Genomic DNA, 24,590 nt, shown 5'->3' with positions numbered 1-24,590 from the left:
AAAGATATTTCATTGGAAACAGTTCAGAGAATATTTACAAGAATTATCCCCGGGACTGTCTTAGGAGCAAATGTTAAACTGGTTGGGAGTCTGCTCACTGGAGGTCAGAAGAATGACAGGTGATATCATTGAAACATATAGGATTCTTAAGGGGCTTGACAGGGTAAATGCTGAGAGGAGGTTTCCCCTTATTTGAGATTCTACGACCAGAAGGCACAGTCTCAAAATAAAGAGGTGCCAATTTAAGACTGAGATGAGGAGGAATTCTTCTCTCAGAAGTTGAGAGTCTTTGAAACTCCTTGTCACAGACCTGTGGTGGAAGAGACCTTGTGTACATTTAAGGCAGAGATAGATCCTTGATCAGTAGGGGAATGAAAGGTTATGGGGAAAGGGAAGGAAAGTGGATAACATGAATCAGCCATGATTGTATTAAATAGTGGAGCATGCTCAAAGGGTCGAACAGCCTATTCCTTATGTCTAACAACGACCACCACCAAGTCTCTAGTCAACATAGCCATTTTGTCCGAGGGGATCTGGGGCATGGAGAAGGAAATTGAAGCAATAGCAAACAATGGAGGTTCCAAGACTCTCATTCTCTTTTTGTTCATCCTTCCTACCTCAAGAAAACCTTAAAGATGCACCCTTGCTTTTCTTCTGAGAGAACCACAGGCCTGAGCTGATATCTCAAGACAAAACGGTTCCCAAATAAAATCATCATCCATCCCATTCCCAACACCATGTTACAGACGAGGATGGCAGTGAGATTGCCAGATTTGAGACGTACCTACCAAAGAATCACCTTTAACAAATCAATGCAAACAATTCAATTGACACCAATAAAGGATTCGTATTTGGCCAACTTGCTGGTACTAACCAACGTGGAACTTTGCACAATTAAGAACTTTTTAAAATTCTTTCATGGGATGTGGGCATCCCTTGCTAGGCCAGTATTTATCGCCCATCTCTAATTGCCCTCCAGGTGATGAGCAGGCACACCCACTTTGCTTCACGATTTTAACCAAAAGGAACAAAGTGCAGAGTAAAACTGGTTCAAGTATTCCACCCTAATCCTCATCTTTGGAATGTCGATTACAACATAGCTCATGGTGTCAAGTGGCGGAAGTGAATAGTAGAACGGTGTGGGCTGGCAAGTCTAAAATCACTCTAGCTTTCTCTTGGGCTTAAAAAAAGCATCAGCCTTTCTTGGTGCTGACGGACATCAGAGCTTAAAAATGTGTTGCTGGAAAAGCGCAACAGGTCAGGCAGCATCAAAGAAACAGGAGAATCGACATTTCGGGCATAAGCCCTTCTTCAGGAATGTCAACAGAATACATAAAAGTAGCAGCCATCCATTGTTGTCAGTCATTTATTTCAACTAATTTTCTACTTCAATTCCACCTACAGACAATTCCCATAACAACAGAAGTTTTAGCATCCAAAATACCTGTTCTGAATGCATTTGAATGCCAAGCATTCTCCACTCTCTAATCCAAAGACTATGACCAGTATACCAAATTCTGTAGCCAAGGGAAACATTTTCTCAGCATTGACCTCTTAAGAACTTTGTGTCTTAATAAGATTCCTTTTCATTCTTTTAAACTCCAGGGAAGGCGGGTTTGAACCTGCACAGTCTTCCTCCTTAAAGTAATCCACACATGCAGAGAATTAGGCTTGAGAGAACCTTGCATTGCATCTCTTTCAGGCACAAATATCCTTCCGTGGGTTAGGACCACCAAAACTGCAGGCAGAACTCCAGAGGTTGGGTCCCACTGAGACTGCATAGATTACTAGGGTGAAGCACATTACTATTATGTGGAAGCAGGCCATTTGACCCATTGAGTCCGCACCGACTTTCCAAAGAGCATCCCATCCAAATCCACCCCACTGTAACACTGCATTTCCAATGACCAATCCACCTAGCCTAGACACTTATGGGCATTTTAGCATGGCTAATCCACTTAAGCCTGTACATATTTGGATTGTGGGAAGAAAAAGGAGCACCAGAGAAAACTCTCACAGATGCAGGGAGAACATGCAATCTGCACGCAGACAGTCGCTCAAGGTTGGAATCGAACTTAGTCCCTGGCACAGTAACTACCGAGCCACTGTACTACCACATTTTGGAAAAACCAGATTAATTTCTTGAATATCTCATTGCTGTTTGTGGGCTTAATGGTTGTCATGTTTGTCCACTTGAGCAAAGCAAATACATTTGCTTCTATAGAATCATGGAATTCTAGGCCTCACCAATTCCATACTTTTCAAACCTACGTTGTTTTTTTGTCCATTTAATTATTCATTGATTCACTGCAATCACCAATCATTTATCTTAAGCCTTTTTATTAAAAAAAAGTTATATACTTACTGTACTGATTCCTTTTTCTTTGCTCTGCACATTACATTTGTGAACATTACTTCCTTGCAATTAATTCAACCACTCAAGTGTAAGTAGATTTCCTCCAAACTTAAATGGAGGTTCTCAAATCATGCAAGCAACAAAAGCAGCCCCAATACATACAGATTCCTGGTAACTCAAGAGACCTTGGAGTACAGGTTCATACCTCCTTGAAGGTGGAGTCACAGGTAGATATGACAGTGAAGAAGGCGTTTGGTATGCTTTCCTTTATTGGTCAGAGTATTGAATACAGGAGTTGGGAGATCATGTTGCGGCTATACAGGACATTGGTTAGGCCACTTTTGGAATATTGCGTTCAATTCTGGCCTCCTTCCTATTGGAATGATATTGTGAAACTTGAAAGGGTTCAGAAAAGATTTACAAGGATGTTGCCAGAGTTGGAGGATTTGAGCTATATGGAGAGGCTGAACAGGCTGTGGCTGTTTTCCCTGGAGCGTCGGAGGCTGAGGGGTGACCTTATAGAGGTTTATAAAATTATGAGGGGCATGGATAGGGGAAATAGGCAAAGTCTTTTGTCTGGGGTCAGGGAGTCCAGAACTAGAGGGCATAGGTTTAGGGTGAGAGGGGAAAGATATAAAACAGACCTGAGAGGCAACGTTTTCACACAGAGAGTGGTACAAGTATGGAATGAGCTGCCAGAGAAAGTGGTGGAGGCTGGTACAATTGCAACATTAAAGAGGCATTTGGATGGGTATATGAATAGGAAGGATTTGGAAGGATATGGGCCAGATGCTGGCAGGTGCGACTAGGTTGGGTTAGGATATCTGGTTGGCATGGATGGGTTGGACCGAAAGGTCTGTTTCCATGCTGTACATCTCTATGACTCGATAACTTGGCTAGGATGGATCCAGAAACTATTTCAGCAAGATTATAATCCAGACATCTATCACCACAAAGAGTCAAAATATAAAACCACATCAAATAACCAAATCATAACTACTCATTGACTTATGATGGAGAACAAGCTTATGCTAGCCTTCCTTCAGACTTAGATGCAGCAGCAGGCTGACAATTAGGAAATTGGGCTTGCATTGCATTTACAGCAGAAAACAGCCAATTTGGCCCAAGTAGTCAATGTTCATGCTCTAACAAATCCTCTAATCAGCAGTTCCTTCTGTTTCAAAATCTAGCTTCCCCTTATAGGTAGCTATGCTATTTGTCTCAATAACTCAACATGGAAGAGAATTCAACATTCCAACCATTCTCTGAGCTAAGGAGGATTTTGGATAGTCTAGATGATTGTCGCTACCTTGATAAGCATTCCTGCTTCATGCATATAAAAACAAAAATACTCAAACTCCAAACATCAATTTTCAGAATGCAAGCAAGGAATTATATTGCATTATTTGACATTTTTCATTGTAACTACCCTGTCAAAATAAACATTTGTTTACTTTGTTCACACATTCTTAAAATAACCAACAGTCGAGTCTGCACATGTATTATTGATGGGAAAACATCATCCCGTATGGAAGATCCAAACCCCAAAGGAGCAACTGCTATTGTAACAAGCTTACATCAGTTAACAGCAATCCAACTATAGTCAAGATTGTGGTGCTGGGAAAGCACAGCAGGTCAGGCAGCATCCGAGGAGCAGGATGAAGGGCTTATGCCCAAAACGTCGGTTCTCCTGCTCCTCGGATGCTGCCTGACTTGCTGTGCTTTTCCAGCACCACACACTCTACTCTGATTTCCAGCATCTGCAGTCACTTTCTCCTAGCAATCCAACTATACTCCATCTACAATTAACTAATGCATGCAGAAACCAAAATGGTGGACAAAGCTGCCAGTTATTCTTAGAAGTCTGGCAGTATTTGTGGAAAGAGAAACAGAGTTAACATTGAGTTCAGTATGACCCTTTCTCGAACTTCTGAACAGAAGTCATATTGAACACAAAACATTAACACTGTTCTTCTCTCCAAAGATGCTGCCAGACCTGCTGAGTTTTTCAGGCATTCTGTTTGTTTCAGAATTCCAGCATTTGCAGTGTTTTGGTTCATTACGATCATTTAATCCAGTTTCTTTTGGTAACATGGGGTACGGGAAGAAAGTTGTGAAGATCAACAAGAGATGTGGATGTGACACCTCAGAGATGAACCAAGCTGCATGATATGAAGGAGGCACCTTGGCTCATTGCAGATTGGAATTTGGCAGAGATCCCAGCAATGAAAGCTGACTTAAAGCCTGCCAGGGACAATGACACACTGCTGCTGGATGCCAAGGGACAGCTCTTTAATGTTATAGGAGAGCCTGTGCCCCTCTGGATCACATTTAAACTGACAGAGAAATTCAAGGAAGGGGAGGGGAAGGAAACAAGGAAGCTTTGGAATGTATTTCAGAGAGCTAAGAAATGCTTCCACACAGGTCAGTGCCACTTTCTGGACGCGGTACAATCCATACTCCAAACTTCTTCTGAGGAGGGTGTAAGGTGGAGGGTGGAAAGAGGGGAGGGTGGGAGTTGGGGGGGGGGGGGGGGGGGGAAGAGGGGGGTGGAATGTGAATGTGAATTTTAGAATCCCTACAGTTTGGAAACAGTCATTCAGCTCAACAAGTCCACACAGAACAGCATCCCCCACAGACCTGCATCGCTGTAACCCTGCATTTCCCAATCCACCTTGCCTACACATTCCTGGGCACTTATGGGCAATTTAGCATGGCCAATCCACCTAACCTAGTAATCTTTGGCCTGTGGGAGGAAACCAGAGCACCCGGCAGAAACCCACACAGGTAAGGGGAGAATGTGCAAACTCCACAAAGACTGACACCGGACTGTGAAATCAAACTAGGTCCCTGGCGCTGTGGGGCAGCAGCGCTAACCACTGAGCCACCATGCCACCCAGAGGTACGTGGAGGAGACTGAGGCAGTGGAAAAGGGAGTAAAGAGTTGAAAAGTGTGGTGCGGGAAAAGCGCAGGTCAGTCAGCATCCAAGGAACAGAAAAAAAAAAAATCGACGTTTCGGGCATAAGCCCTTCTTCAGGAAGAAGGGCTTATGCCCAAAACGTCGATTTTCATGCTCCTCAGATGCTGACTGACCTGCTGTGCTTTTCCAGCACCACAAGTTTCAACTCTAGTCTCCAGCATCTGCAGTCCTCACTTTCTTCCAGAAGAGTAAAGGAGACCAGGAAAGACCGGCGGTGGGGGTGCAGAACTATTGGAGAAGTGTAAGGAGCGGGCATAAGACGAGACTTTGGGGAGTGGGGGGGAATAGGACGAGACTTTGGGGAGTGGGGGGGAATAGGACGAGACTGGGGGAGTGGGGGGAATAGGACGAGACTGGGGGAGTGGGGGGAATAGGACGAGACTGGGGGAGTGGGGGGAATAGGACGAGACTGGGGGAGTGGGGGGAATAGGACGAGACTGGGGGAGTGGGGGGAATAGGACGAGACTGGGGGTCGGGAATAGGACGAGACTGGGGGTCGGGAATAGGACGAGACTGGGGGAGTGGGGGGAATAGGACGAGACTGGGGGAGTGGGGGGAATAGGACGAGACTGGGGGTCGGGAATAGGACGAGACTGGGGGTCGGGAATAGGACGAGACTGGGGGTCGGGAATAGGACGAGACTGGGGGTCGGGAATAGGACGAGACTGGGGGTCGGGAATAGGACGAGACTGGGGGTCAGGAATAGGACGAGACTGGGGGTCAGGAATAGGACGAGACTGGGGGAGTGGGGGGAATAGGACGAGACTGGGGGTCGGGAATAGGACGAGACTGGGGGTCGGGAATAGGACGAGACTGGGGGAGTGGGGGGAATAGGATGAGACTGGGGGTCGGGAATAGGACGAGACTGGGGGTCGGGAATAGGACGAGACTGGGGGTCGGGAATAGGACGAGACTGGGGGAGTGGGGGGAATAGGACGAGACTGGGGGTCGGGAATAGGACGAGACTGGGGGTCGGGAATAGGACGAGACTGGGGGAGTGGGGGGGAATAGGACGAGACTGGGGGAGGGGGGGGAATAGGACGAGACTGGGGGGGGGGGAGAAATAGGACGAGACTGGGGGGGGGGGGAGAAATAGGACGAGACTGGGGGAGGGGGGAGAAATAGGACGAGACTGGGGGAGGGGGGGGGGGAATAGGACGAGACTGGGGGAGGGGGGGGAATAGGACGAGACGGGGGGGAATAGGACGAGACTGGGGGGGGGATAGGACGAGACGGGGGGGGGGATAGGACGAGACGGGGGGGGGATAGGACGAGACGGGGGGGGATAGGACGAGACGGGGGTGGGCACCGAGAATGGAGGGATGGGTGAGATCAGGTAATTCCCCGATGTGCAGCCTTTAACTGGGGCCGCATTCACAGGTTGAGGGGATGGAGGTTGTGGGAGCCCCAGGCTCCGGTGAGCGATCCTACCGTCGGGTAGAGGGCCTCGCACTGCAGTCCTGCCGACAGGTTGAGCTCACTGAGCTTACTGTCCCACTCGAGGGCACCATCAGCATCCAACACTTCCATCATCGCCGCCGCTCGGGTACCACCAACAAACAGGCCCCGGGGCTGTCACTGTCACAACTCCCCTTCGAGACAACACCGTCGCCGAGCACTCTCTCCTCCAGCCGGAAATAGAGGCTGTCAAGGACATTGATTGACAAGGATCTTCGCCTATCGGGGATCAGATCGTCGCAAGGTGCCGCCTCCTGTTGGCAAGGATTTAATCCAATCAGTTTGAGCCACTTCGCCTTTCTGCCGCGAGATGGTACCACCTCCCCCGGCGCCTCAGCTCCGCCCCTTCAATCACAGCCCCGCCTCCTCAAACTCAGTCCGGCCCTCTCACCTCAGACCACGCCCCCTCCTCAATCTCAGCCCCGCCTCGTTCTCCTCAGTCCCGCCCCCTCCACCTTAGCACCACCCCCATTAGTCTCGCCGCGTGACACCATGAAAGCCTCAGCGCCGCCCCCTTCTCCCCCACCAACTCATCACGCTCAGCCCCACCCCCGTCGGCGTCAGCCCCACCCTTAACAGCCTCTGCCCCGCCCCTTCCTCTCCCCCCTGACGGTTGGAAAGCTGGCGCTTGCGCAGTGGGAGGGTGTTTTAACCGGGCCTTCGGTCGTGCGGTCTTTAGTGGGGGAAGCCTCGTCAGGAATTTTCGTCGATTTATCCGATAAAAGCGAAACAGTTTGGTCGGTGAGTTGAAGGGGGGGAAGCTTCCACTTCGGATGTACAAACAAGCTGGTGGTGAAAAACGCTGGAGAAAGGCAATCTACGATTCAAAGTTAAAAATCACACAACACCAGGTTATAGTCCAACAGGTTTAATTAGAAGCACTAGCTTTCGGAGCGACGCTCCTTCATCAGGTGATTGTGGAGGACTCGATTGTAACACACAATTTATAGCAACAATTTACAGTGTGATATAACTGAAATTATACATTGAAGAATTGATTGTCTGTTAAGCCTTTTATCTGTTAGAATACAGTGATAGTTTCACTTCTTTCATGTGTAAATCACAAAACCCTTTTTTTGAAAAACCCTTTTGTTAGCTGTTAACAATGGTGATAGCTAGACAATATGTTGAAGGTGTTAGCCCCCTATGTTCTCTGATTCAGGGCACTAAAGTTATTGTGCTCCTATGGTGAAATGGAACAGGTACGATGGGCCGAATGGCATCCTGCAGCATAACACTTCCGTGGCTGTGAAACGTTTAGTGTTCACCAACCTGAAAAAGAATCGTTTATCCCCATTTGCTGTTTCCTGCCTAATTTCTGTCCACGCCAATATATAAACTCCGACACTGTGTGCTCTTATGCGTTATCCTTTTGTGAGGTTCCTTGTCGGATGCCTCCTGGAAGTCTGAATACACCTGTCTGTTGGTTCCCCTCGATCTGGTTGTGACTTGCTTAAAAAGCTCCAATCAATTAGCCAAATATGATTTCCCTTTCATGGTGCCATGTTGACTCTGCTTGATTAGAGTATGAAGTTTAAAAATCACACAATACCAGGTTATAGTCCAACAGGTTTATTTGGAAGCTCTAGCTTTCGGAGCGATGCTCCTTCATCGGAGGAGCAGGGCCATAAGACACAATTTATAGCCAAAGGTTACAGTGTCATGCAACTGAAATATAGTAAACCAACTGTATTAACTTTCTTCTTTTAAAATGGCTTTGCTAGTTTTGGTTTATTAATATGTAAATCCCAGAACTCCTTTTAAGTCACATTCTCAAGATAGCTTCAGGTTTTCTAACAAAATGTGTCAGCTTAGGTTAGACAAGGTGTGAGGTTAAAGTCTGTCTGTGTCCCATTTTGAGTCGGACTGGTTCAATTTCTAAAGTGGGCTTTACAGGATCTTACATAAATTGACTGTAGGTTATGCATTGGCCAAAGGCCGCAGAACATTCAGGAAAGTCCAGGCTGAGGTGGATAAAAACAAACACCTGAAACCACCTGCACAGCAAAGACTTGTGTTGGAAGACTGTACAGTGAATTGAGAAGATCTGCTCTGACCTTTGAGACCCCCCTCCCTTTGTGGAAGCAAGCCAGCCCTACATCAGAGAGGAAGGATATTCCAATGGCCCAGTTCAAAAACATGGATTGTTACAGAGAAAATCCTTTCTTGGATGGATAAAGCTAGTTGGTAAATATTTTGAGAATTTGGGAGCTGACCACATGGTGTTTTTAAATAGTAAATAAAATCAAATTGAAACACCAATTGAATTCTGTGTCCCTTTGTCAACCTCAATGACGAGAGTGCTTTGGTAACTGGTCAAAGTCTACAAAGCAGTCTTGACAATATTGGTGTACCTGGGTGGGCTTTGATTAGAAGTGTTTGTATAACTTCTGAAGTTAAAACCCACCAAACCTTGAACTCTTGGACATCCAGCCTGAGTCTGAATTAATAGGACTGCTACCCCACAGATTCAAGTGGGTGAAAGAGGGTGAATGTTTCCACTCGGTGATTGGGCCATTAACCATATAGTTGTAATGTTGGGAAGGCTAACAGTCAGAGCTAGAATAGTTCAGGCTTTAGATGTTTTCAGGCAGGAATTTAGTGAGAGCCAGAACTTGTCTCTATTCAACCCCTGTGCCTTGGGATGAACTCTTTTGGGGGGGCAGAGAGAGCAGAGTGAGCTTCAGTTAGTACAGCATTGGGGACCCACAGAAAAGGAAATATAGCATTGGCTGGTACAAGGTTGTGGACATACAGACAACAGAGGCAAGGAAACCAAATACACTCGAGAACCATGAAGTTAGGAGAAGCCAAGTATTGACATCAGGGACCATGAGGATATGTAGAAGCTTGTGTAGGGTTGGGGACCAATGAAGTAAGAAATAACCAGGGAAGTGAAAAGCAGCTAATTTCAGGTCAAGTACCCAAGAGAGAGAAACAATGTAAGGGAACAACAGCAGAAATGGCACTGCCCAGAGTAGGAGGAGGTACTGAGAAAATGCCTAAATAAGAAGCGGCCAAGCTGAGTTGACTCTTGCAGTGAACAAATATTGAAACAGAAATGCTGGGAAGTGGCATGGAACGCTGAAGGAATACATCTTTAAACCTCACATCCATGTGCAGTCAGTGTATCCAAAGCTGTTTACGAACTGAATAAGAAATGTGAAAATGTACGGGCTGTGCTCAGAATCCTGCACTTGGCAGGGTAAGAAAACCGAGCCTATTCTGTGGATCATTTGAAATGCCAGTTCAAAAATGAAAAATTAAAGTCTCAATTTTTCATGCATCAGGGAATAATATATATATTTGGGACAATAGAATTAGATGGTTAAGAAATAGACAGAGGAAATGGAAGAACAAGTCCAAAGATAGGCCGAGAACATTGAAGACTGGTGACTGCCACCTCCCTTTCCAGACAGAGTAGGTCCTTCAGCGTCGCTAGGACCTTATCCTGCCTGGATAAACCCACTGACCACATCAGAATGGCCAGAACAGAAATCCAACTACTTATACAACCATATTTGCACTCTCACAACTGGTCGAGATATCAAAATAGATCCCTGTATTTGAGCCAAAGCTGCCCCCCTTTTATTTTCAACAGCAACCACCAACAATGCATTCTCCATTGGCTGAACAATGTCAAGGGGATAAAATCAGTGTTAATGTGCCTGAGCCTGCATTCCATTCTGCTTTTCCCAATCCTCTGAATGTGGGAGGAGGGGAGTTGTAAGTCATAAGAATGGAATCCTGGATGCAGAAGTGGAGGAATTAAATAAGTGTGGGCAGCGAAGGGGGGGAGCACCTAACTACTTTTGCCAGGCACCTGTGGAAACAGTTCACATGAGTTTTTGGTAACCTAGATCGGTCTGCGCTGACATTGCTGAACGGCAAATTGAGCCTAAACACTTGTCTCAAATGCTATTGAGCAGCAAGGAAAGCCTGCAAGAATTTTGATCCCACCTCTGAAAACATCACGGCTTGGTATGGCAACTTTCCCGCTCAGGACAATAAGAGACTAAAGAGAGTTGTGAACGCAGCCCAGTCCATCACACAAACCAACCTTCCATCCATTGACTCCATCTATACTTAGATTAGATTACTTACAGTGTGGAAACAGGCCCTTCGGCCCAACAAGTCCACACCGCCCCGCCGAAGCGCAACCCACCCATACCCCTACATTTACCTCTTACCTAACACTACGGGCAATTTGGCATGGCCAATTCACCTGACCTGCACATCTTTGGACTATGGGAGGAAACCGGAGCACCCGGAGGAAACCCACGCAGTCACGGGGAAAATGTGCAAACTCCACACAGTCAGTCGCCTGAGTCGGGAATTGAACCCGGGTCTCTGGTGCTGTGAGGCAGCAGTGCAAACCGCTGTGCCACCGTGCCGCCCACTTCTTGTAGCTGCAGAAAGGCAGCCAACATCATCAAAGACCCCACCCACCTTCCAACCTCTTCCGTCAGGCAAAGGATACAAAAGCTTAAAACCACATACCAACAGGTTCAAGAACAACTTCTTCTCTGTTATTATTAGACTTCTGAATAGACCTCTCAAATTCCAAATCTAATATTGATTTTGCTTTTCGCACACCTTATTTGCAGCCATAACTTTGTATTCATCGCTCTGTTTAATCACCCAATGATTTTTGTGTCTTTGTATGTTATGATGTGCTGTACTGCACGCAAAACAAAACTTTTCCCTGTACTTGGGTTCATGTGACAATACTAAATCAAATCAAATCAAAAATGCGAATAAGTATATTCCGGTCATTGTGCACAATCTTGGCAAACTCTTCATACTCATAAGGAACTTACCCTCCAATTCAGCTGAATTTAGCCCTCACATTCTAATGACTGGACACCCCATGAGATGTATTGGACCCTTATTAGGATTAAACTTGACAGAGCCAGAGATCAAAGCCCTCTGGCATGAGAAAATTGTTTTTGAAAATGTAGAGACTGCACACAAAGCAGTGGCCATAAGAATGGCCAAAAGGAAAAAACAGATGGGAAGATGAACTGGGTAAAGGTAGGGCAGCGAGTGATGTGGCAAATTTGAATACCGGGAACATCCTGGCTCCTGGTGTTCAGATCCCCATTCAGTATGTACTAAGCCAGCGCGTCCTGGTACAGAATTTTGATAGAGGAAAAGCTGAGTAGTACCATGCTAATCAGTTAAAGGTTTATAGATCCCAAGGCAACAGCCAAAAACTCTAGGTGCTCCTGGGGGACATGGGGGAAGTGGATACAGGAATTTAGGAATTACAGTTGTATTTAACTGTTTGACTATTGGAATGGAGAACAGTGATTGACATGGGAGGCCAGATCCACTCCAGTGGGTTGTAGTAAAACGAAATGTTGAATGATTTGAAACAGCGTTCGGAGCAGGAGTGTCCACAATCATTACTCACAATTTGGCTCGTTTGGATAATAAGCACAGATTTTTAACAAAGCAAGTTAAACATACCTTGGATAAAATTAATCTGGACATTCGGCAAGATGCACAGAGGCAATGAAAGAAAATCAAGAGCCTGGTAACAGTGCTGAGAGGACAAGCCAGGACTATAAATAATTATCTAGGGAAAGATAGATGATGACAGTAGGCAGCAGAATAGACCCTGTGCAGCACCTATGGCCAGTGCATGATTCAACAGTTGAGGGAGAACCTTGGATTAGTGATGAGCACTCGTTCCATGGGAAGAGATGATCCAATATTTTAAATTGTAAATTACGGCAACTAACCAAAGTCTGATTTAACAACAATTAAGGACACCGGAAAAGACCAGAAGGATGGTACTGCAGATCCTGATCAAAACACCAAATCAAAATGGATTACAAGTCTTCAAGTGGAAAATGTCAGCATTATCTAAGAGGTGGTATCTGAGGTAAATCCGACGGCACCCTTCTGTACGCTGTTGAGAAAGAGGGAAGGTTTGTAGGTGCCACTCTGAATAAATGTCATTGCACTAAAGAGGTAATTGTGTGTCCCTACCCCATACATTGAATATGACGTGTTATTTTCTGACAAATGCCATTCTAAGTTGTACTGTAGTGAACCAGAGCCTAAACACAGATATCAGGTAGCATATAAATGGCAAGGAGAATACTGCATCACAACTTCTCTAAAACACCATCGGTGCGGGATCTTTATATGGAACATCCAAAGTCTTTTGTACTAAGGTGCACATACCAGGCAGGATTAGTCTAATCAAACTCTCAGACATCCACAAGAGAAATGAGATCTTTGTCAACATCAGTGACAAACTCAGAAAAACTTTATTGGGAGAAGTACAACACTGGCATTGAACTCCTACCAGAAAAATGAAGCAACTGGCAAATGCACTTCATGTCTTTGACACTGTTATTCAGCAGACAGAGCAAAATCAAAAGGGTATCAGGACAATCAGAGTGATTTGTGGAGTGATTTCTGGGACTGGGCCTCAAAAGTGCCAATAACTCATGGGTCTGTCTCCTATCACCCCTGGCTGTGTTGTTCATCCTGTTTACTTGAATCTATCTCACTGCCATCATGCTTGAATGTCTCTACTGGATCCATGAACTGAACCAGAAACTATCGATGGACTCTATGTTCTTACAGTAGGAGCCAAGAAATTAATTAACCCAGACTATGGTGTGAAAGGACTATTTACGTTGTTGGTTGTTTGAATTTACTCTCTTTAGTGCTGCTAATCACCAAAGAGGTTTAAGGGTTAGCCAGTGAATGAAAATAGTGGCTAATTCTCAAGTTATGTATATAGTACTGTTAAGTACTGTGTACATATTACTGATGTGCATGAGGATGGGAGTTAGTGGACAGGGAATTATTGTCCATGTACAACAGGAACGCAGTTATTCATGCAGTTAGACTATCCATCTGAGACTTGATACGTGGCTGCATGAGAGTTTGGTCTAAGTCTGTGATCCCGTTTTTGGTAGACGCTTCATGGGATCAACAGGAAGGACTATGGTCAAGTAACCATGGGCTCAAAGTTGGACATTCTAAATTGACCCACAACTGGAAAAATTGGGCCTGACAGAAAGTTGGCCAAATTAAGTTAAACAGCTAGCTGCTTTTGACTACAGAGAACAGTGGAAACCAAGGCCATAGACGTCATAAACATTCAGGGGGAACCAGTTACAACCAACCCAAGGGTTATGAATTAGAGAAGTGTCAATCAAACTTTCTGGCATCTTGAATTCTAGCCAGTGCCTGAGGACATGCACTTTAGACCATCCTGGCATGGCAGCAGTGAAGGATATTGGATGCTTTGAACCATGCTAATGGCCTCATTGGCCAAAGGCCGCAGAACATTCAGGAAGTTCCAAGCTGAGGGTGATAAAAACAAAAACCCAAAAGCTACCTGCAGAATGAAAACTTGCAGCAAGATCCATGGTGGAGACCGTGCGGCAACCCATGAAGGTTCAGGAGAAGATCCGTCCATGACCCTTTTGTGGAAGAGAGCCAGTAATGTGTCTGAAACAATCGCATATACTGATCATAATCCCTTAATGTTTTTGGAACAATCTAAAGATAAAAATTCCAGTCTGTTGAGATGGAGTTTATTGTTACAGCCATTTAATTTGAAAAATATACACATGGCAGAACGAGAGAACGTAATTGCCAACGTGTTGTCAAAACTTTGATGAAGGAAGATGAAAGTGTTTGGTGGTGGAAGAAACGATTTGAAATGGAATGCAGTATTGAATACTTGCATGTTTAGAGTCAATGCAATGTATATATATCTATTGTAGTATACTAATGGAGTAACACTAAAGATTTTTAAAAATGAAGCCATCTTTGTATACTGATGGTTCATTATTTTGAAAGCGGAGAGGTGTGACGATACTTTGTCTTTAAGAGGTATATTTTGTCCTTTTTTTGTTATGAAGAGAGGTTGAGACAGAAGTGTTGAGTGGTCTGTTCCAAGCCAGTAAGGCAATCAGCTTGTGAAACCTTGGGTTTTTTATAAAATTTAGAACAATAGAAGCAGCGTGAATGGGTGAAGTCAGGCTCCCACAGAACCAGAGTTTTAGTAGTTGGTGGGTTTTGAAAGTTAGTTGTGGAAGCTGCCGTACCTCTCTGTCGACCAGAATTTTCTTTTGGTGTTCTTTCTTCGTGTACTGGGAAAAAAAACTACATGTGAGACAATCTGTTTTATTGAATTTGCCTTTGTCAAGGGTGTGTTTATGTGCTGTTACCTTTTGGAGTAGATGCTGTTTAGTCGTTAAATAATCTATTATTATGTTACATTTTCCAATAAAATGAAAGTTATATTCCTCTTTCTTTTGTTTATATTTTAACTGTATAGGGTAAGAATGAAGTGTGTTTTGCTTAAAGCCAAGTAGTGTAACCAATTGAATTACATCTGGAACACAGAACCTTACAGTTGCCTTTAAATAAGATAAAAGTTAGGATCTAGGCTATGTTCTTGATAAATTTGAGGTGGGGTGGGGCGGGAGGGAGGGGGGGGAGGGGGGGGGGGGCGGTGGTGATCAGTTCCACAACAGGAGTGTGGAAAATGGATTTCTTTCAAATTTAGTGGAAAAAACTTGGAGTGATTTTGTTAAGTCTAACATCCCAAAACGCTCTGAGTACACATGTATGAAACATGAGTGTGCAGTAACCTTGCCTGAACTACCAGCAATATTATTCCATTCAGTTTGCTCATATTTATTGTGCTTATTTCAGCTGCGCTATGTTTTTTACTGTCAAAGGGTATATGTGCAGAATTATCCACACGCACAGTGTGAATCTGAGCTTTCTTTAAAAGAGGTAACTCTCTTCATTTTGTAGACATTGGAGATTTTCTAATATGAGTGATTACTCTGACTGTTAATACAGCCGCCAGCACATCTGCACATGGGGCTGACTGCAACAGGAAGGAGGATACAGCTGCAAATTCATTGCTGATGTCACCACATCCCATGCACATTGACATCGGCACATACATTAGATTTCCCCACTTTCATTTCTCATGAATTACTTTTTAAAAACAACAATCAGTCAATGGCAGTAGTGTTACCCAGCATTCGTTACAAGACAGAAAATATCCTGGGTGGCACAGTGGCTAGCACTGCTGTCTCACAATGCCAGGGACCTGGGTTCGATTCCACTCTCATTTGCACGTTTTTCCCATGTTTGCGTGCGTTTCCTCTGGATGCTCTAGTTTCCTCCCACAGTCCAAAGATGTGCATACTAGGTGGATTACTTAATTGCCCATAGTGTGCAGGGATATGTAGGTTTGATGGCCTGTATAGCCATAACATGACCTCCCAACTTCTATACTCAATGTTGTGGTCAATGAAGACAAGCTTGCCAAATCTATTTTTTTGTAACAAACAAGGCCTCCTGTAAATCAAATGGCTAATGATAAATGCTTGCTTTACCGCAGATCATACAATCCATACAGTGTGGAAGCAACCATTCGGCCCATTGAGTCCACGTTGGCCGTCCAAAATTATCCCACTCAGACTACAGAATACTGAATGGCCTGGACAGAATGGATGTTGGGAAGATGTTTCCATTGGTAAGAGAGATTAGGACCCAAGAGCACAGCCTCAGAGTAAAGGGAAGACCCCTTTAGAATGGAGATAAGGAGAAACTATTGCAGCCAGAGAGTGAGGAATCATGGAATTCACTGCCACAGAAGGCCGTGGAGGCCAGGTCATTGAGTGTATTTAAGACAGAGATATATAGGTTCTTGTTTGTCAAGGGGATCAAGGGTTACGGGGAGAAAGCGGGAGAATGGGGTTGAAAACCTTATTCGCCATGATTGAATGGCAGAGCAGACTCGATGGGCTGAATGGCCTAACCTCTGCTCCTCTGTCTTATGGTCTTACCCACCCCCTGCCACCCTATCCCTGTAACCCTGCATTTTCCATGGCTAATCCACATAACCTACACATCATTGGATTCTGTGGACAATTTAGCACAACTAATCCACCTAACCTGCCCATTGTTGGGCTGTGGGAGGAAACCGGAGAACATTGGAAGAATGTGCAAACTGGTCACAGACAGTTGCCCAAGGGCCGAATTGAGCCTGAATCCCTGGCGCTGTGAGGGAGTAGTGCTAACCACTGAGCTACTATGCTGCCCATGATCCTTGCTTTACTGCTGAGATTGTTTTGAACGGTGATTTGCCTGGAGAGGCACTTGTTTAATTTGGTTCACTTGAAGGAACGCCTGCTAAGAGCAAGCTGCCCAACTGACATCTTCCATTTCTGAAAAAAACTCTTCTTGAGTTCAAGGTGAACTCAAGGATATTTGTCTTTTTGACCGAGGAATTTCCAGATTGTTTTGCTTCAGTAAGCTGTGTCTCAAGACTTAAGAGACAATAATGCATTGACCACACTGACTGGAGCATCAAGACAAAAGACTGTCAGAATATTCCATGCTTTATCCTTTTACCTTCCAGAATAACCCATTAACCAACGTTTCTTTTTTCAGAAGACCAAGCTTTGCAGGAAGATCTTTTTTCCTGAAGTGATCTTGCATGAGTGTTTGTGTGTTTTGGGGATATTTAGAGGAATAAGCATTATTACTTTATCCCATTCCTAAATTATTAACATTGTATCCTGAGACTCTGGCCTGTGCTCTAGGTTTTCTAGCCAGCAGAAACATTCATTCAGTGTCTCCCCTGTCAATCCCCTTCTGAACTTTATATGTTTCAGTGAGATCACCTAGCATTCTATTAAACTTCAGAACTTTCTGTCTCCCTTCCCCTGTTTGGTTATCATCACTTAGTATTTCTTGTGGCCACTGTGCTTATCTGTCTCTCTCCATTGTCCTGACTCTGACTGGAAGCTCTTCATTGATGCCCGTCTTAGCCAGTCGGACACTGGGAATTTCCCAAGGCGTTTTGCCTATTGGTAACGATTTCAGCCAATCAGGCTGAGTTACTTCACCTTTCTGGCTTATATGATTTCCTCCTCTTCCCACTCACCTTGGTGGTTGGAGACGGAAGATGAGGCTTGCAGATATGCATGAATGCACATTAGAAAGGGGAATGCATATGTGCAAGCCAAGCAGAAGGCAATTTGTGTGCATACTGCCTGAAAAATTATAGTAACATTTACAACATTTCAGCAAGGAAATAGAGTCATAGAGATGTTTGGAACGGAAACAGACCCTTCGGTCCAACCCGTCCATGCCGACCAGATATCTCAACCCAATTTAATCCCACCTGCCAGCACCCAGCCCATATCCCTCCCAAACCCTTCCTATTCAAATATCCATCCAAATGCCTTTTAATGTTACAATTGTACTAGCCTCCACCACTTTCTCTGGCAGCTCATTCCATACTTGTACCACCCTCTGTGTGAAAAAGTTGCCCCTTAGGTCTCTTTTATATCTTTCACCTCTCACCCTAAACCTATGCCCTCTAGTTCTGGACTCCCCCACCCCAGGGAAAAATCTTTGCGTATTTATCCTATCCATTCCCCTCATGATTTTGTAAACCTCCGACGCTCCAGGGAAAACAGCTCCAGCCTGTTCAGCCTATCCCTGTAGCTCAGATTCTCCAACCCTGGCAACATCCTTGTAAATCTTTTCTGAACCCTTTTAAGTTTCACAGCATCTTTCCGATAGGAAGGAGACCAGAATTGCATGCAATATTTCAACAGTGGCCTAACCAATGTCCTGTATAGCCGCAACATGACCTCCCAACTTCTGTATTCAATACACTAACCAATAAAGGAAAGCATACCAAACGCCTTCTTCACTATCCTATCTACATGACTCCACTTTCAAGGAGCTATGAACCTGCACTCCAAGGTCTCTTGGTTCAGCAACACTCCCTCGGACCTGACCATTAAGTGTATAAGTCCTGCTAAGATTTGCTTTCCCAAAATGTAGCACCTCGCATTTATCTGAATTAAACTCCATCTACCATTTCTCAGCCCATTGGTCCATCTGATCAAGATCCTGTTGTAATCTGGGCTAACCTTCTTCGCTGAAAGAACCTTCTTTCCTGAAGAAGGGCTTATGCCCGAAACGTCGACTCTCCTGCTCCTTGGATGCTGCCTGACCTGCTGCGCTTTTCCAGGAACACATTTTCAGCTCTAACCTTCTTCGCTGTCCACTACCCCTCCAATTTTGCTGTCATCTGCAAACTTACTAACTGTACCTCTTTTGCTCACATCCAAATCATTTATGTAAATGAACAAAAAGTAGAGGACCCAGCACCGATCCTTGTGGCACTCATCTGGTCACAGGCCTCCAGTCTGAAAAGCAACCCTCCACCACCAACTTCTGTCTTCTACCTTCGAGCCAGTTCTGTATTCAAATGGCTAGTTCTCCTTGTATTCCATGTGATCTAACCTTGCTAACCAGTCTCCCATGGGGAACCTTGTCAAACGCCTTACTGAAGTCCATATAGATCACATCTATCGCTCTGCCCTCATCAATCTTCTTTGTTACTTCTTCAAAAAACTCAATCAAGTTTGTGAGACATGATTTCCCACACACAAAGCCATGTTGACTATCCCTAACCAGTCCTTGCCTTTCCAAATACACGTACATCCTGTCCCTCAGGATTCCCTCCAAGAACTTGCCCACCACTGACATCAGACTCACTGGTCTGTAGTTCCCTGGCTTGTCCTTACCACTTTTCTTAAACAGTGGCACCACGTTAGCCAACCTCCAGTTTTCTCCAACCTCCAGTTTTCTGGCACCTCATCTGTGACTATCAATGATACAAATATTTTAATAAGAGGCCCAGCAATCACTTCCCTAGCTTCTCACAGAGTTCTAGGGTACACCTGATCAGGTCCTGGGGATTTATCCACCTTCATGCATTTCAAGACATCCAGCACTTCCTCCTCTATAATACGGACATTTTTCAAAATGTCACCATCTATTTCCCTACATTTTGTATCTTCCATGTCCTTTGCCACAGTAAATACTGGTGCAAAATATTCATTTAGTATCTCCCCCATTTTCTGCAGCTCCACACAAAGGCCGTCTTGCTGATCTTTGGGGGGCCCTATTCTCTCTCTAGTTTCCCTTTTGATCTTAATGTATTTGTAAAAAAACCCTTTAGATTCTCCTTAACCCTATGAGAAATTTGAACTGACAAACCAACACTCCCAGAAAACAATTGAGCTTTCCATTGTGGCGTAGATGGGAGTGAAGACGTTGAGTGGAGTGGGGAATGAAGAATTGTGCTGGGATGTAGCAGGTGCATGGGTTAGAGGGGAACGGGAATCATCGAGGGATGCAGACCAGTAGAGAGGTCTCGGGAAGATAGCATGGTGTGGAGGGTTACAGAGGAGAGTAGGAGGTTCAGGGCAGTGGGGGATACGGAAGGAAGCAGAGAGCATACGGTGTGGAGAAAAGAGAGGGGGATGTAGAGGACAGTGGAAGGATGAAGGAAGTGGCTGCAGAATGGGCACAGGAGTAGGCCATTCAGCCCTTCGAGCCAGAACCACCATTCATTATGATCATGACTGATCATCCACAAACAGTATCGTGTTCCTGCCTTATCCCCATAACCCTTGATTCCACTATCTTTAAGAGTTCTACCATCTCTTTCTTGAAAGTATGCAGAGACTTAGCCTCCACTGCCTTCTAGGGCAGAGCATTCCATAGATCCACCACTCTCTGGGTGAAGAAGTTCCTCCTCAACTCTGTTCTAAGTGGCCTACCCCTTAATTTTAAACTGTGTCCTATGGTTCTGGACTCACCCATCAGCGGAAACATGCTTCCTGCCTCCAGAATGTCCAATCCTTTAATAATCTTATACGTCTCAAACAGATCCCCTCTTATCCTTCTAAACTCAAAGCCTAGTCGCTCCAATATATGATAGTCCCACCATTCCGGGAATTGACCTCGTGAACCTACTGCACTCCCTCAATAACCAGAATGTCCTTCCTCAAATTTGGAGACCAAAACTGCACACAATACTCCAGATGCTGTCTCACCAGGGCCCTGTACAGCTTCAGAAGGACATCTTTGCTCCAATACTCAATTCCTCTTGTTATGAAGGCCAGCATGCCATTAGCTTTCTTCACTGCCTGCTGTACCTGTATGCTTGCTTTCATTGACTGATGTACAAGAACACCTAGATCTCATTGTACTTCCCCTTTACCTAACTTGACTCCACTTAGATAGTAATCTGCCTTCCTGTTCTTGCCACCAAAGTGGATAACCACACATTCATCCACATTAAATTGCATTTGCCATGCACCCATCCACTCACCTAGCCTGTCCAAGTCATCCTGTATTCTCATAATATCCTCCTCACATTTCACCCTGCCACACAGGCATAGGGGGTTAGAGCAGTGTGGGGTGGTAGAGGGCAACAATGGGTTAGAGAGGAGTGGGAGGTTAAGAGGAGTAGGGTAATGTAGGTGAGCAGATTGTCAGAAGGTATGTAGAAAGGTGCAGGAGTATTTGAGGAGACTGGAGATTAGAGGGGATTGGAGGATTGTAGAGACAGTATTGCTTAGAATGGAGCAAGGATGAAGAGGAGAGCAGGAGATGTAGTGGGGAGCGTAAGGGTTAGAGGCGAGTTAGGGGTGGAAGGAATTGAAGTGGTGCAGAAAAGAGCACAGTTACCTTGCAGAGGGTAGCAAGGAGGACAGCAGTGTGCAGTAGGTAATGAGAGAGCAGAGGGAATGTGGAGTGAAGGGGGAGTAGTAAGAGAACCAATTGATGCAGCATGGGCAAAGAGCAGAATGGGGATGGTGAGAGTTGAGTGGGTTTGAATAGGGAGGAGGGAACGATGGAGCAGAGGAGGGATGCAGCTGTGGATAGTGCAGAAGGGACAAGAATTATAGTCATTACAATGTCCTTTCTAACTAATATTAATTATGCTTAATACTATAGTTATTTGTCTATGTTAAACAATCCCATTGGAACTGAGATAAATATCTGGGATTTTTAAGTATTTGCCCAAAGACGTGCTGGTTAGGTGGATTGGCCATGTTAAGTTGCCCCGTAGTGTCCAGAGTTGTGCAGACTAGGTGGGTTAGCCATGGGGAATGCAGGGTTACAAGGATAGGTTAGGGGTAGATCTGGGAGGGATGTTCTTCGAAGGGCCACTGTGGATTCTATGGACCAAATGGCCTGCTTCTACACTGTAGGGACTTTTTGATTCTTTGATTTGTCTGAGTTCTTCTATTTCTTGTTACACAGTCACAGCTTGCAGCTTGGACTTAAAAAATTCTGATCTAGAGCTTTTCCTTGATTGTTTATTGACTGACCAAGCTTTTGATTCAACTTATTTTCTTTTCAATTGAACACTGTTGAGCTTCTTAAAGGAAAATAAATGTTTGAAGTTAATGTGCTTGGAACACTGCATTATTTAATTTCTTCAGTTCTGAAGAAGCGTCATATTGGACTCGAAATGTTAACTCTGTTTCTCTGTCCAGAGATGCTGCAAGATCTGTTGAGTATCTCCAGCATTTTTTTACTTGTTGCTTAAAAGCTCCTTCTTTGACACAGATTTTCACCATTTGTTCTACTATCTACTCATTGGCTCAATGCCCATTTGTGTTTTTTTACACTCTTATAAGAGCCTTAGGGCATTTAATTAACTCAAAGGTGCTATGTAAACACAATTAGCTATTTGAGGAAAGAATGAATTGTATTATGTGCCGTTGTGGCTACCCTCAAATTCAGTGCAATGTAGAAAGGACAAGGATTGTGCAGAATTCTATGTTTGTAAACGCAAAATGTTATCAATCGGGGGAGACTTGATCATCTTGTCTTTCTCTAAAATATAAAGGGTTGTTAATAGATCACACCACTTGGACACAGTAAGTGTATTTCCTGTGCTACAATATTGAAGTCAGAATGACCTTATTGTATTAATAAAATATTTGAGTTAAAATTTAGTCAGTAAAATGACACAGATTTTGAAGTATGCATACTTGTCTTTCAGTCTTCTGAGCACTAGGTGATGCTATTACACTTTGTATTGCCAGATTTGTGATTTTTGATTTGAAATATATTTTCTCAGGTGGGTAAACTTTTAGTTTTACTTTTTTCTACACTTTGATTAACAGTTTGCTTTAATTTGATTTTTTTTAGTCATTTTCTTATGGTCTTCTCCCCAGCCTCCATCCTTTGCTCTATGTTTGCAGTCTTCTCCCATAGTCAGTCTTGCCTTCTATTTGGTCTTTCTCAACTTTGAAGAAGTTGAGACCTCTGGCTCCCCATTCTGTCAGTGTAGCTTACCTCACTCATTAACTTTGGAAAGCAGGGTCTTGAGTTGCAGTGGTAGTGTCCTTACCTGTGTCATAACGTTTGTTTCAAAAATATACTTGATTCATAAAATATCTGGATATACAAATATAGTCACTAAACCAGTTCAGTTCTGTACAGTAGCAAATTATGAAAACAAACAAACATCGGAGTTTGATTCTATCAAGTAAACAAACCAAAGGCATCTGGGAGGGACTGATAACTAATGGACCTCCATTAAATTTTGGCAGAAAAGACCTTAGGTGATGATCTTTTCCCACTGCACCTCGGCGGCAGCAACCCCAAGCTTTAGTGCACCCCACAACACATTGTCCTGGACCTTGGAATGTGCCATTCTCAGTCGAGGTCAACTCCTTGTTCTGGAAGACCGTCAAGTTTTGGGCAGACCAAAGAGTGTCTTTCACTGAGTTGATGGTCCTCCAGTTAATGTTTGTCTCGGTGTGCGTCCCAGAGAACAAACTATACTAGTGTCATCATGTCTCTGAAACAGGTATCTACTTTATCCACCGACTGGTTACTCAAGCAGCTGACAAAATCACATTTAACCCTTTTGAAGTGCTCCTGACATACTGCTGATTTTCAGGAGAGTCTACTGGTGAAATTTATTGGGAGAAAGTGTGGTGCTGAAAAAGCACAGCCAGTCAGGCAGCATCTGAGGAGCAGGAGAATAGTTTATGCTTGAAATGTCGATTCTCCTGCTCCTCGCTGCCTGACCGGCTATGCTTTTCCAGCACCACATACTGACTGGTGAAAATTATTGCTGAAAAATGAGACTTTTTTTAAGCTTTTTGTCTTGTGATTTAATTGAAACTTATATATTTGTCCTGACAAGTACAAGTTTATATTTGCAGGAGGAAAAGTTACTGATTGGTTGGCAACCGATTCTGCTGGCTGAGTCTTGTGCCTTTCTTGAATTATTAGGGAGGTTGACAGTCTATAATAGCTGGTTGCTTTCTCCATGGTAATACACTAGTCAATCAGAATCAAGCTAAAACTGAACAATCAGAGAACCCCTTTGTCTAGTAGTATAAATTGTGATTATTTGAATTTAGCAATTCTTATGTTTACCCTGATGCGTATGAGATGAAAAGCTCCAGCAATATGACTTTCTTTTCAGCAATATTCAAGTCCTGGACCACCAAAATAATAATAGAAATTATTTTTAATAAGATAAAATGTATGAGTTAATAGAATCACGAATTTGAAAACAATTCTCAGTAATTGAATTGTCTTTGGGATAAGCTTTTGAGCACTTGCTTATTATCTTCGACACAATTCACTAACAGGCACTGCTATTTCTCCTTGTTGTCAAATCTCAGTCTCTTTATTCAGGCAGGCACCTTCATAAATAGTGTGACAGTTTAGCAATCAGTCAAAATAAAATGGTGTTTAAATATCTTGGGAATAAGAAATGGCTGGGGGAACATTCTACCGAGAACATTTTCATGTTCAAAACTAATTAATGATGATTAACTGCTATTAACTCTGCTGAAAGTGACAGCAAATTCTGGAGTCCACATGTTCAGAATAATGAGGAAATCCAGAAGCTGCTATCATTGATTCTATGCATCTCCAGGGGGTGT

At 44.1% G+C, this 24,590-nt stretch overlaps 1 protein-coding gene and 1 long non-coding RNA gene across 3 annotated transcripts in view; one reads left to right on the top strand and one right to left on the bottom strand.

Annotated features, from left to right (window-relative positions):
* Nucleotides 1-6,960, bottom strand: part of creb3l2 (cAMP responsive element binding protein 3-like 2) — a 100,503-nt gene extending 93,543 nt beyond the window's left edge. Inside the window, exon 1 of one of the 2 annotated variants that reach the window (XM_087997516.1) lies at nucleotides 6,769-6,960. In XM_087997516.1, the coding sequence (XP_087853642.1) occupies nucleotides 6,769-6,870 (102 nt within the window). In that variant the 5' untranslated portion in view covers nucleotides 6,871-6,960. The remainder of the gene's footprint in view (nucleotides 1-6,768) is intronic. The other variant, XM_043708944.2, reaches the window with a different exon arrangement.
* Nucleotides 6,961-7,420: 460 nt separating this feature from the next.
* LOC122559365 (uncharacterized) overlaps nucleotides 7,421-24,590 on the top strand; it is a 46,103-nt gene continuing 28,933 nt past the window's right edge. The window contains exon 1 of the long non-coding RNA XR_006314407.2: nucleotides 7,421-7,536. This is a non-coding gene — a long non-coding RNA (uncharacterized LOC122559365). The remainder of the gene's footprint in view (nucleotides 7,537-24,590) is intronic.

The sequence above is a fragment of the Chiloscyllium plagiosum genome, unplaced genomic scaffold (genome assembly GCF_037043375.1).
Source record: "Chiloscyllium plagiosum isolate Xiang-an unplaced genomic scaffold, Cpla_swu_hap1 HiC_scaffold_19, whole genome shotgun sequence".
Classification (NCBI taxonomy): Eukaryota; Metazoa; Chordata; class Chondrichthyes; order Orectolobiformes; family Hemiscylliidae; genus Chiloscyllium; species Chiloscyllium plagiosum.
The sequence above is the reverse complement of the archived record's forward strand: the minus strand, read 5'-3'. Positions and strand labels throughout refer to the sequence as shown.